We start from the raw sequence: 14,294 nt of genomic DNA on the forward strand, positions 1-14,294 counted from the left end.
ACAGTCTTTTCTGATTAGGCATATCTAGTTATTGCTGTGGAGGTCAAGTTTAATGGAGAGTTGGAAATTAGCCATGCAAGAAGCTATATGACAGTCTTAATGAACTTTCTCAAGAGGGCAAATCTTTCCACAGAACCACCTACAAGGCTTCTTTTGAAAGGGAAAATACATGAAAAGAAATATTTGAATGAGACAACTAGGCCCACAGTACGGCCACAATTTTATATCCCGACATAAAGCTGCCAGACAAATAAGTAGGGTTTTTCTTAATTTTCTTTTAAAAAGCTGAGGGGATAACGGCAAACTAAATACTTGCAAATGAATCTCTTGCTCATATGTTACTCCTTTACTGATACACGTGAGCTCCGCTTATTTCACTAGAGGACTTAACGGCAACTCCCGAGGCAGTCCCTTGGATTCGGAACATGCCCAAACCCCCAGACCCTACCACCCAGCATGGAGACCGGGGTGTTCCTGGGTCACCACAAGAGTGACACCCACTGTCCCCGAAAGCACTGATGGTCTAAAAGTTATTTTAAAAATCTATTTCTCAACCTATACATTATATTCTGGCAACAGCGTTGCACTTGATAATTGCATGCACATAGTAATGCACGGAATCAAATCATTTCATGTGCCAGAAAGTTTTCTTGTTGTGCATATCCAAACCTTACCAAAACCTTACCAAATCTAGGGCTGATGAGTCATAATTATACATCACTACACAGAGCTAAGTTACCAGGACTGCCCGCACCCTCCAAGTTTTAAATAAGCGCTTAGTTGCACGAACAGTTTTATTACAAGCATTAAACCAGGAACTCAACATCTGTTGCACGTGCAGAGATCACTTATACCCAAGTTTAGGCATTATGAATCAGCTGGAGTGACTCCAAGTTGTTCCAGACTCCTCTGAGAGAGAACCCGGCAAGTTCTTTTTCCCCCAAACATAAGCAGAGCAAGTTCAGAGGTAAACAACACATTTGACTCGTGAGTCACAAGTCCTTAAGAATGCCCTCAGACCTGAACTATTTCTTGCTCTCTGAATCACATGAAACTTCAGTCAAGTCACAAATTCGCTGAAAACTAACAGCCTTCCTAGGAGACGTAGCATGCACGCATTTGTTCTTGGACTGCTTCAGAGGGAAGAGCGTTCTGACTCAGTTAAATCAGTTCCATCACACCCACGTAGAGCAACACAGCAATACCACACCAGACTGTTAATACTTCTCATGCAAACTGTGTATAATCTGAACTCTGCTTTCCACTGGGTTAGCTGTGCTGCTGAAACACGGCCCAACCAGGTGGGAAGAATGATACACATCTAAATATGCACTTTGCACTGGAAAAAAACACATATACCCATTCCTTAAGATCAGCCCCAAGATGTAGATATTTTGAGCCCTCACTCTGTTGGGGCTTTAATGAAAATTAAAGCCTCGAGTTTGGCCTTCTCACCGGTAAATTTATTCTAGCAGATTCAAACCGAGATTTGAGACACCAAGTTTAAATAATCCAGCAGCACTCATTTTAAATAACTTCTTGCTTCCTTCGTGTAGCACCAGCCCAGACCCCAAGAAATACGCTTCTCTTCCCATGGGCGACGGAGGAGAGGAGGTAACCATCAGCATCCGACTTTTAGGTTCTGCTCCTCGAGGCTCTGGTGGGTCTAATGCCCGTTTACCAGTACCAGCTGCATTTATCACGCCGTCACCCAGGCAGCTTGTGGGCGCGCTGCAGAGACCACCCAAGAGGCAACGTGACCACCGTTTTACAAGACAAGCTTAGGGAACTTAGGAATTCAAGATTATTTCCATAAGGCGAGATTAAAGGAACGGAGGAACCTGTGGCCAAACAAGCTGCATGTATGGATGAAAACAAACCAGATCACAGTGAAGATTAGGAAATTAAAGTATGATATGTTCCAACTTATGTACAGAGTTATAAACAAATGAATACCATAAGCAAGAGACAGGAAGCCCATAAAAGCTTAAAAAAAAATAAATAAAAATCACAATACCCTGAGAATGTCTGCCTAATGGAGTCTACTGCCAAGTTATGGTACCGAAGCTAAAACTCCTACTGAAAATAAGATATCGGCGTACAAAAATAAGCCACAATATCCCGGCACATCAAGTGAGAGACAAAACTTGGAATTATTGTTCTGTGCCACTGCTTTATAATTATGTTGTTTCCCACTTCTTTTGTATCAGCCTTCAACTTGTCACTACAATCATATCGCAATGTCAGTGTAAGTAAAAGCACAGTGTTAAAATGAAACTAAACATTGTCACTGTCAGTTTGTGGAAACTGCGCTAAAATGTCACCGCGAACAACTGTCACGGCAGGTCTGCTGCGGCCGCGCCACCGCGCCAGAACGGAACGTGATGATGTCAATACAGCTTATTGCGTACCCGCGTGGCACAAGAGCTGACGAGTACTCCCAACGCGCAGGCTAACGGTGGAAATTTGGGGCAAACTCAAATTCGGGGCAACCCTTGCGGTGCACACCGCAGTAGCTATTTTTTAAGCCCAGATGAAGTAGCGATGGGTTTGTCCGCTACTGCGCGTCGCACGGAGCGGGCGGGACGGCGACCTCCCCTGCGCGACCCAGCGAGCCCAGACGGGCGAACAAGTCACGCCGGGAGGGACGGACAGCCGTGCCAGGGCTGGGGAGAGGCAGCGCGGCTCCCGGGGCCGTGGCACGCTGCAGGGGGCCGGGCCGGGCAGCGGGGTGCCAGCCGGAGGGCAGCGCGTGCGCGGCTCAGGGCTGCCGCCGACGCAGGGATCCAGCCCAGCCGGCGGCGAAGTCAAGCAGCAGCACTGGAATTATTATTATATACGATATCTACTTCTCCCCTGAGCCCAGGGAGGCCCAGCACACGAAGGGACCCAGGAAGAGGCCAGGAGGTGCTGGCGAGGCGAATTCCGCTGCTGGGGGAGGAGGAGTGCGGTGAGGAAGATGAGCGACGCGCACCTCCCCAGCCCCTCCCGGGGACCGGGGCTGCTCCGGCCCCGCACGCCGACGGACACGGGGACAGCAGCGGAGCACGGGAAGGAGCAAGATATACGGGCATCCGTAATCCGTTTTCCCTCAACATACCTACGATATGGAACAGTGTACATATTAACTAATGACCGACTATTAAGTTCACATAAAACGCACACATATAAATTACAGCAGAGTTACATGCTTCAATGGAGTCTCTCCCCTAAAAGCCACGACACACTGGGGAACGCTGAGATGTTTGTGGCACAACGTGCAAATAACGTCGTTTTGCTCAGGAATAATCTTAAATCTTTTAGGTAACACGATCTGAAGAATTATTCCCCGTTCACTTCTTAAGGGACACAAAACCCATCCGTTGCTTATACGAGCATTAAAAAAAGAAAAGAGAGGGGCGCAGAATTCACTAGAATATTCATCATTTCCAACCTTAAACCCACAGCGTACAAACAGACGAATCCGGCAAGTCAGAGAGCAAAGCCAATTTAATCTGTGGCTCCCCTGAGGTAAATGTAGTTCACAGTCCTGCCCCCACCCCAACCTCGGCCATAATCCCCGCTTCCCGGAGGTAGGAAAGCACTGGAGTGAGGAAAATTCTGCAGCAGGATATAATGATCCAAAATGACAGGGACAATAATGACAATGAATTTCATGTCTCCCAGTCATGAGCCGGGGATGCTTGACTGGGCTGACTTACGCAATTAAATTGTTACAGGTACAGCAGGAGACGCAGTTATCATCTGCATGCTTTTGGGAAGGACGCCTCCAGCGAAAGGAAGAGGAGCGCTGCGGATGCTCGGTCCCTTTTGTTAGGGGCAAACAGCCGCTCCTGCAGGGACGCTCGTGCGGCTGCACCCTTTGACAGAGGCAAAACTGGGTTAAAGATGCAAAGCCATTTTAGGCTATTGATTTTATCCCTTTTGAAAACGATAAAAGAGCTCTGACGGCTAAAGCGCGGCGCGACTCCGGCCGCCGTGCGCCGAGAAGCACTCCGAGCAAGCAGGGACCCAACAGATTTCAGCGGAGAACCGGGAGCGCCGTTTACAACCCGTCCCCACTAGTGTTTATACCAATGCCGGAAAGGAAAAACACTGTCGCTTCTACAGGTTCAGCCGGAGACTCGCGTTCCGTTTTACGGGCATTCCACTAGAGGCAGCCAGTATCACCTTTACAAGCCCTCTCGGAGCTGCCGATTTTCTTCAGGATTTCACATACAGCTCTATTATACAGAACATGGGACAAAATGCCTTTGAAAGCAACGGGATATGGAGGATACGCATAGTATTTTCCAGGTTATACCCACAGTTAGTGTGCCTGCAAGGCTGCTTTCATTCATCCAGCTTCAATTTTGAAATACCAAGAAATATGGTTAGCTGTGTATTTCACCTATAGAAAGTCTTTTTAGTGACAAACTGTCAAAGAGTTTTTATACCCAGGGACGGAAAAAAAGAAAAAAAACCCTCACACAGTTGTCTGCATCTGTAATAGGGCAGTACCCCTATTACAGCTCAACATTCTCAAAATATTAATTTGTCAAATATGAATTATAAAGCTATAACATTTCATAATTCAGGACACACTCAAATACTAGGAAAAATAGCTACAAGAGCCTAAATAAAAAAAAAGCATTTATTCCGTTTTTGACAGCTTAATGAATGCCCTACTCTTTTGCATTGATTTTCGTGTGTATGTGTGTCTGTGTGCCTGGGAAGGCATGTGTGCCTGGGAAGAATTTCTCATGGGGTTTGCTGTAAACAAGGAAAGCTAAATCCTCTGCCAAAGCTTCTTTTTCTACCTTTAAATTACCTCCATATTAAATATTCCAGAACATATAAAAAAAGTACTCACTGAGAATGCAAAAAATAAAGAACAATTACTTACATCGCAGCAAATCTACTGCAAATTTGTAGAACAAGACGTTAGACAATCAAATACCTTGATGTGGCAACACAGTCACAGAAGTAGTACAGGTTAATTCCCGCTTTCAGAAAATAGCAGTAAATTCAAGGAGCATGGTCAACAAAGCCCTAAAATCTTAAATTCATGACTGATGCCAGAACACAAATTTTCCTTACACACCTAAAGGCTCATCTTGAGAAGCAAAATATGTTAACAAAAAAAGTCTGCAAGCATCTAGAGACAGAAAAATAATGCATCTTAAAAAGCACTGTGCCGCTTAGAATTTCTAAACACTTTAAACTGAAATACTCTGGCCAGTTGGATCTCTGCTTTAATGTTTTTCCTAGTTCTTAACATAATGAACTATGTATAATTTAAATGGAGATTAATTCTTCCATTTAAAGTGCTTTAAAATAATTCTGCCTATGATCTTGAGATCTCAGCCCAGCGTCTCCACAGCGCCTCTTCTCCAGTTTTCCTTGAGCTACATAACTGGAACTGACAGATCACTGCTCAGATAGCAGCCACGTTCTTCCCCCAAAATGTTGCCTTTTTGCTATTCAGGAGTATCCTAATACCAACAAATGCTAAATGAAGTCTGACATGTACCCCTAAGAAACAAACTTGTAAGTTGTGGCTTCAAAGAAAACCTTGAATAAATAGGACACATTGTGTACACCCAGGCTAACATCCAACATATGCTTTAGCTTCCCGATGCTGAGACAGAGCAAGAATAGCCTCTGGTAAAGTCTGTGATTTGCTGTGGCTGGTACTCCCAACATTTATAATGTACCTTTTTTTTTTTTTTTTTTGCCTGTATAAACAATTTAAAAAATGTAATTAAGAAGACCACAGCAACATTTCAGAACACAACATATTCATGAATAATGGATTATTTGACATGCCACTAGTTTGATCAACATTTACAAAACAAAACAAAGAGCATTCCTGATCTTTCCTTCGCAAAAGAGTATCACCACCAATAAGTCATAACTGGACAGGTGGCTTTATCAAATAAAAAAGTAACCTACATAATGAATGTTTTTAATTCTTCCCTTTGGTGGTGGTGAGACACGTGCCGAACGGTGAGACGTGGCCAGTAGGTGCTATTAACAGCTACAGATACAAAGAAAGCGCGATAGAGACAGGGATAGAGAAAAGCAAGAAAACAAGATAAAACTACATTTAATTGCACATATAGAGCCAGTTAAGAAAGGCCATTCTTAAAGGGCCAATTTATTTATTTGTTACTTAGGGAAGGTAGAGAAGGGATGGACAGAGAAGATACAGATACGACCTACTTTAAGACATATATACATATTTTCCACCATTATTTAATGCTTTATTTTATGACTAATCCTTCTGAAAGAACTAAAAGGAGTTTAATTCAATCTTATCATCCCCTTCTCTATTTTAAGTTCAATTCCCTTTCCCTTTTGTCCTCCATTCCTCTGGATTGAGGGCACGAAAGTATACCGTTAAAATTCAAGCACAGTAATTTACAAGATCTAGTGTGCTTGCTGAAACATTATGACTTAAACCAAATTTACTGTGGCCAGAACAGAGCTTAATTGATCACAATAAAATAATTAATGTTTTACAACGCAGCGTGAGCCCACCTACACCACAGGCCACCGGCTGACCCACAGAGGAGTCACTACAGACACTAGTTTAATTCTGGAGCCCGGCACGTTAAGAATTGATTTAAGGTTGTAGTTGGAAAGTTTTTTATTTTGGATTAGGTGCGGCCTCAAAGCACCTGAACGTGTATTATGAACTCACAAGTTTGATAGTTTAGTCCTTCAGAAACCCTTTATTCTTTTAGGAAACTGAGGTTTGGTGGAGCCTTGGGAGTTTAATTTTTTCCACCACAAAACACCATTTCTTTATATTCTGCATGAAAATGTGGATAACTAAGCTGTAGTCTTATTGGAAAGCAAAATAAGGCCAGATATACTAGCATGAACAAGCAGTTTCACTGGCCGCAGAACTTCAAGTCTATTTTTGATACGTCTCACCAACCTGGCCTGTGCCCGGCGAGCACGGCAGCTGTGCCTCTGCAGGAGAAGTGCCGAGCCTCTGCCAGCGACCTGACTTCACGGAACTCGCAGGGACAAACGCAGTGACTACACAATCCTCTTTCTCTGTTAAACTGCTCTTCAATATTTCGTACGTTTCCTTTTTTTCTTTTTTCTGCTTTACACTTCTTTGTTTCAATAGGCAGAGAGCGGGTTTGTTTCCTTGGAAAGCAAAAAACCCATCGGAGACACCTCTCTGTCATGCACAGAGTTCGGCACTGTACTGCCACACAGATGTTTTCCACTAAAAGACCACATGGCCTCTTGGTGCTGTATTTTTATTTATTGCAACCCTGTTTAAAACAATTATTCGTTCAAGAAACTTGAAGACTAATTTTAAGACTATCTTGTAAATGCATGTCTTTGGAATGCCGGAGTACTAAATAGCAATGATACATCCAAACTATCTATTTAATCAGAAAAAACTTCAATAGATTATAAATAGATTTCAAGTTATAGTGCTCTTATGAGAAGTGTAATTACAGTTAAGAGAACCACTTTGTTCTTCTTGCATGCTCCTGGGATCCCTTAAAACAGTCTAAGGGGTAGCTTATGATAATGAAAAAATAAATCTGAATTACATCTATGTATGCTATTTACAGCACCTCTTGTTACAGTTTACAAAAAATACCACATAATCCCGTAAAAATTTCTGCTTCTAAACAACCTCTTATTTCCTCTAGACCTTAAAAATAAGATAGAGAAGGTGTAGTCTCCATCAGAAATAAAGGATGGACTTAATTTTTACTTAAATCTCACCCTACTCCCAAATAAGAACCTACACGCATATATTCCCACACAAATAGACAAATCTTTTTTTTTTTTTTTTTTTAATTCTGCTGGGTTCTGTATGAGACTTGCAATTATCAACGTGTGCCTTTGCCAGAAGCCTCATATATACTATCTGAGTCCAGTGTGTTTCAAGAGTCCTTCCTACTTCTTCCCAGTACAAAAGCCCCTATTGATAAGCTGATGAATAGTGTAAATGCAGTTCTAAAAAGGGAAAAGAACTACCTTTATAATCAATTTTGTGTGAAGACCTTTCTGGCTGCCAAAAGGTCAGAAACTACATCTTCAGGTAAAAACTAACTAGAACTGTACTACTACTGAAGTGAATCAGTATTTAAGCTATTTATTCTTCGGAGGGCTCCTCCAAACCTGCAACGAATCCATGGCTTTTTGCCCTATCCTCAACTCATTTGACATTCGGATATTACCTAGCAGGCCCCATTACCGAGAAATTTCTGCCAAAACTTTCTGTCTTGGAAGTGAAGTGGAAGAGGACTGGAGAAAGGGTAATACCAGTCTCACTAAAAACTACATCATGAAATAGAGTAGAAGACTGATGCAGAGAAAAAATATTCCATCTTCTAGATATGCCAACGTAGCCCCGTGCGTTAAGAAAGGAATTCTGACAGTCTGTCCTGGTACTCAAACTTCAGCAGTGAACTTGCCAGCATTTAGAATTTGCACAAGTTCAGTATTTTTTAAATACTGAAGTTCTGACAGTTTGGGGATGTGACCTACACGACGTTGAAAAGTACTGAGACGTAGCAGCTTGGATAAAGCTCAGGACACCTGTACGTCGACACAAACACCAATATTTTGGACAAACAAAATTTCGAGGTAGTCATTTGTCAAGCAAAGCAACTGAACCTTCAGCAGTTTTGTTTCAGGTTGCCTTGTAGACAGTGTAGACACTGAAGGGAGAGAGACAGCATTAAGAAATTCCTTGCTTCGAAGACGCGCGGTGGCCCCTCCTGCTGCACAGCTACGCTGGGGACTCGGTGCGAGACGTATTCCACGGAACAAGGCAAAAAGGCTTACCCATTCCCACGTTACAAACAGGAGTGACGCTCCTTCCAAACGTGAATACACATGAACACTTCCAACTGCGATGAGCCCTATTAAATCATCCTTCTATTTTGAAAGAACATCAAAAGATGTGCAGAAAGCACCTTTGTTTTCCCCCCAATCGCACACTGATTTTGTGCATTATACACAAACATATCTAAAACTAGCTGACACAACAGATTAATTTACTGGAGCTGGAGGCATTTTTCCTCTCATGAATTTATATCCCTTTTTTTAGAGGGGTTTTAACAGAAACCATGTCTTACAATCAGAGATTACTGTAATTACAATGAACACTGTCTTTGCAGAGCAACCAATTTGACTGGTGATACAAAAAGTAATTGATCCAGACCCCGTCCAGCCCAGTGCAAGAACCACAACCAGAAGCCAGCTCATCTAGACAGGTTTGAAGTTATTTGCACACTGGAAGTGCTACAGCAAACCATTCAGCATTCCCAGAACGATCGTACTTCCATGACTTAGGATACCTCAGAAGAAATGAGGTTCTGTCTGAGAAGCGTATAGCGAAACCATGCACAGCTGGAAAGTCGTAGGGAATCACTAGAACGCTTGCATGTATCACTATTCTTGCCTACATCCAGCAAGTGACTGTTGTGAAAAACATAATTTATGTACCAAATTAATGCTTAAGATGCAAGTTGAATCCTTCAAGTTGTTGTTCTTCCCTTTATAAAGTCAATGTACGTGACCTACAGCTGCACACTTGAGTTCCCCCCCTTCAAAGCCCAACACGAAGCACAGAAAGGCAACGTACCATCGTAGTAGACAATAGCTCCAACGAGCTCATCTTTGCGTAGCATTGGAAAGTGCTCCAAGGCTCTTGACTTGCTAAGGACATAACTGCTTTTCAGGCATTGACTTCCGGCCACGATGTCATATAGTTTTATTCCAAACCAGTAGTATGGCATCTGCCACCATCTGCAGGAAAAAAAATTAATTCCCCATGAAGTGACATAAAAAAAATTTAAAAGAGCATTCACACACTGTTACTGTAATATAGAACATGTTAAGTAATAGTGGGTTGTATTACACCATCATACAAATTTATGGTATCACAATATAATGTAAATATGAAGAACTTATGTATTGTTCACTACTGTTTCCAACTGATCTGCTCACTGCGGTTAGTCAAGCAGACTCAAGGCTTTATTTATGTAGAATTAAGATCACAAACTGCCTTTTTGTACTTCAGTGTAAAGTGAGATATTAAAGCTACGTGTTGAGGGAAGAACCAGGCAGTGTGCGCAAGCTGCAAGGGTTCCTCAAATGCACACCTTGACTAATGCCTCCAGCACAAACAGGACCAAATAAATGCAGTCAACCGCTGACCTACACGAGCTCCAGCTATTACAAGCCCCTTCTACTAAGACAGGACTAAAGCCATACATTAAGACCATTCAGCAGAAACTCACTGCTCTAAGTAGCCTGTTACAGTGAGGAACTGTTCTTACAGACCTAAAACCCTAACCCAAATCACTTAAAGTCTCTTTCGCATGCAAGAAGCAAACTTATTTCTCAGTACCAAACCGTCACGTACTGTGGAAGACAAGCGCGCTAACTACTGCACGGAACAGCGGTGGCTGTAAGGACTAGCCAGCACGCTGCTAAGGTCACTGCGATAGCGTGTGTCGAAGACAAGGATACACTGGAAAGAACAGCAAATAACATCCTGAGAATCAGAGCTCATTCCCGCTGCAGCCTCCCCTCCTTTCCCCAGCTGGGGCGGTAGAAACGCACGGAGCAGCGGCAGCCCCAGACATGCTCCTCGACAGCAGCGATAGCTGCTTGGTGCCAAATGAGAATTTCATGCTTCCACAATACAGCAACATCTCACCTCCTGGAGGACAAAGCTTGAGACAGGTTTAAAGACATGCTCGGAAAGAGGTACCCGGAAACTACTCCAGGGAAACAGCTTGCTTGTCAAAAGCAGTGGTAAAGGAGAGAGATTATAGCAGAGCTTACTTGTAAACAGGCAGCATTATTGGCAAAGGAGCCGACAGGTGAGGAGCAATTTCAAGCAGATTTGCACGCTCCTCAAGTGCTTCTTTCACCATCTTGTACTGAAAGATAGAAACGTACACGTGAATCCCACGTTACTCGATTTTGTCTCTATGTGCAACACTTAATAAGAAACTGTTTATCAAAGCAAATACCTCGCATAATTTTTACTGTTCTTTCAAAAACACACAGAGATTTGCTGAAAAATTCAAAAGTTAAGAAAAATGTTTCCCAAGAAAACTAAGTTTCACTAGTTTGATTTTGGTGTCTTGGCAGGTCAGTTGAATAATTTTTCATTTGAACATCAAGCGCCATAAGCTGTGTTACCCCTAACTGTGGGCAGGAGGCACTTAAAGAGGGTTAGAGCTCATCCCACAGTATAGCTTCTGTGCTCATTCCCACAATTAAATCCTGTACTAACTCCAAGTTGCAAATGCACAAGCGTTCTTCTCCAAATCTATCAGTAGGAATCAATATGACATTGTTCTTTGGCAAAAAAGAAGGTTTACTTCCATAGCTGGATAACTGCATGCTTCGTATTTTTTTCCCTGAGAAGTCACCACTTCTGTAGCGGTATTATAACCATTAAAATAATACTTTAACTTGGAGAGGTTTCAATGAGAAGACAAATCAATTTGTCAAAACAAGAATATCATGCTTCCACCAACACAAGAATACATAAAAGCTTTTATATATAATCACTCTTACCATATTTTTTCTCCATTCCAAAGTAAACAGGACAACCACTCACTCCTCCAAATTCTGATCACGACAGGTAGGAAGCCCTTTTTATTCTCAAGTCAGCCCTGTCTCTGCCTGCCTTCCCCAAAATACAAGCAGTCTACAAGGTACGGCAACTAGATTGGTCACGAAAGAGTTTAGCAGAAGGCAGCAGCACCGATTTCCCTAGTCTGGAAAGCTCAACCGGAGAAGACACTTTCTATGTACAGTGGCTGCGGAATACAACAGTCAAGTACTGAAAAAATAAAAAGGAGTCTTGGATATAATTGGGATAGGGGAAGTGTCTACCAGCAATTTTTGCTTAACAACCAGCATAAACAATTACCTGCTCAAAATCCAACTTCATGATGGCCTTCTGAAGATATCTCACTCCACCATGGATCAATTTAGTACTCCTGCTGCTGGTCCCTGATGAGAAATCATCTCTTTCTAGAAGGGCTGTTTTTAGTCCTGTGTTACCAGAAAACCAAATTAACTTCTTAAATTACACAATTTGTATGTAATTCATTAAAGACACTTCTCTAGGGTAGAGACAATCACAAGAAAAATTACTCCGTACATGGATAAATTTGTATTCAAAGTGTAGTGCACTGTCTATATTGTAATGAAAAATTTTAGCCTCCTTCCTAAGGGAAAAGTCAAAACAGAACTTAAACAGAAGCACATTAAAACCTGGATATTTCACAATAGAAAGGCATTACGGTACATTATAGGGGCCACGCTCCCCCAAGCAAATTATAGTTCATATTCATGGCAGGAACAGAGTATTTCCATGAATACTTTTAACCCTTTGCAGCAGAGAGCTCCAAACCTATCACACTAACAATTTCAACAGCAAGCCAGAGAGGCAGACAACTGGCATCTTTGTCTGCTTCCCTGCACTCTGCTCAAGAGGTGCCCAACTCCAGAGGAGAGCCAGCCACGGGCATGCTCACCGCTCAGGGAGAGCTCGCCACACAACATTAGTTACGAGATATTACGATGAATTTCAGAAAAATGTTTACTCAAAAATACGCGTGCGTGTTCCCTGACCGCAGCAGGCGCTGACACTTTGACCAGCACAAGGAAGGGATAACCACATGCCTCACCGACGCTCACCCAAATGCAAAAGACAAGTGCTTTATAACCGAACGTTATAATGCTTATTCTAACAAATGCTCAGAACAAGGCTGGCATGTTTGTTGCACAAGTTGTGTCCCCAGTTACCCCGAAGGCCAGGAAAAAGCCTTCCGTGGGTGAAGGCACACTGCTTCATACTGAAGTGGCTGTGAAACCACAGACCCCAACGCTGTCTACACTGCGCCCCTGGCACCTTCTTCGTGAAGGAGACTAACTTCGGGTTACGTGATGGAAGTTAGGTGAAAGGAAGAGATGCAGGAAACTGATGATTAACAGATGCCTTTTAATGGTAAGACCCAGGCAACAGCCTGGCCACGTGTGTTAGCACACACCTACAGGACAGCCACCACTGACTTCCAACATCCCGCATAAGTAAAGCCAACCAAGATAAGCACCACAGGACAAGGATGTGGCAATCTTTCACTTATAGAACATATTTGGAAGGACAATCTGTGCTACGGAAGTTAGCATAACAGACCCCCTCCATCACTGGCAGAATCCTAAAGTTAGGCAAGCAAGGCAAAGGCGAATTAAACAGCAACAACATGACGATGCAAACCCAAGGGGAAGCGCATCACCTGCATTAGCAGTTATCCCTTGGGTCTTTCCTTCGCCCTCTTCGAGGGGTGCTTTATGTTACTGGGTGGTGAAAACACATTTTAACATCTAGTGGTCTCCCAAAACTTTTACGTCCTTAAAACATATCTAATTATTACTGGTAACTTTCAAAGATCAGAGTAATTTATTTTTGTCAAATGTGACTGAAGATTAATGGATACAATCAGAAATAATTTGGCGAAGATATATCAAACACATGAAAAGCAAAATTTGTTGTTAAGCGAAGCAAACATAATAAAAGAGCAAGTTCCATGAATGAACAGCAACAATACACAATTCATTAACCAAATGCCTAGGAATATTTCACACTTCAGAAATCTACTGATATAATCAGAATATCTAGCAAAAGGATAAACGTAGATTACCTATAATAATTTCTGTATGCTTTACAACTGCATTTGCTACCACAATATAGCCGAGGCAGAAGTGAAAAGACCCCAAGTTATCTTTAATAATACATGAAAAAAATTTATAACCAGATTTGAGCTTGTATGTATCCACCAATGGTGCACACCTTACTGCTTTATCCATTTCAAAATTATCACACCTTCTGGACAAGTATTTTCCAATCAAGCCACAAAACACTCCTGGAGTCAGGTTTTGCCTCTTATTTTTGAGGTGCAGCTACAGATTAAAGCACCTGAAGAACTTTATGGCTACCTACTATGTTTTGCACTATTATTTTTTTCCATTTTAGTTCCAAAACCAGAAACAAGGTCTACAACCACAGAAACTAAGGAAGGCTGGTTCTCTCTTACATTGGCCGGTCATACTGAAAATAACAACTGAGAGAACACATTCCAAGACAAGCTTTTCTCACACATCTTTTACGTAGCTTTTTGGACAAAAATATGATATTCTGGGGGAATATAGCATTTTAACAGAAGAGGAGCTGATGCTACAGCCTCTCAGATAGAGACAGTACCCACGCATTCTCATCTCTGTATCTGAAGATCTATTTT

At 42.3% G+C, this 14,294-nt stretch overlaps 1 protein-coding gene across 4 annotated transcripts in view; it reads right to left on the reverse strand.

Moving 5' to 3' along the window:
* The window catches only part of GPD2 (glycerol-3-phosphate dehydrogenase 2), a 150,370-nt gene that overhangs the window by 111,616 nt on the left and 24,460 nt on the right, over nucleotides 1-14,294 (reverse strand). For all 4 annotated transcript variants that reach the window (XM_082483471.1, XM_082483469.1, XM_082483470.1 and 1 more), the window contains exons 4-6: nucleotides 11,921-12,045; nucleotides 10,819-10,916; nucleotides 9,611-9,774 (exon numbers count right to left, since the gene is read on the reverse strand). In XM_082483471.1, the coding sequence (XP_082339597.1) occupies nucleotides 9,611-9,774; nucleotides 10,819-10,916; nucleotides 11,921-12,045 (387 nt within the window). The remainder of the gene's footprint in view (nucleotides 1-9,610; nucleotides 9,775-10,818; nucleotides 10,917-11,920; nucleotides 12,046-14,294) is intronic.

Source organism: Vanellus vanellus (genome assembly GCF_965231255.1).
Source record: "Vanellus vanellus genome assembly, chromosome: 5".
NCBI lineage: Eukaryota > Metazoa > Chordata > Aves > Charadriiformes > Charadriidae > Vanellus > Vanellus vanellus.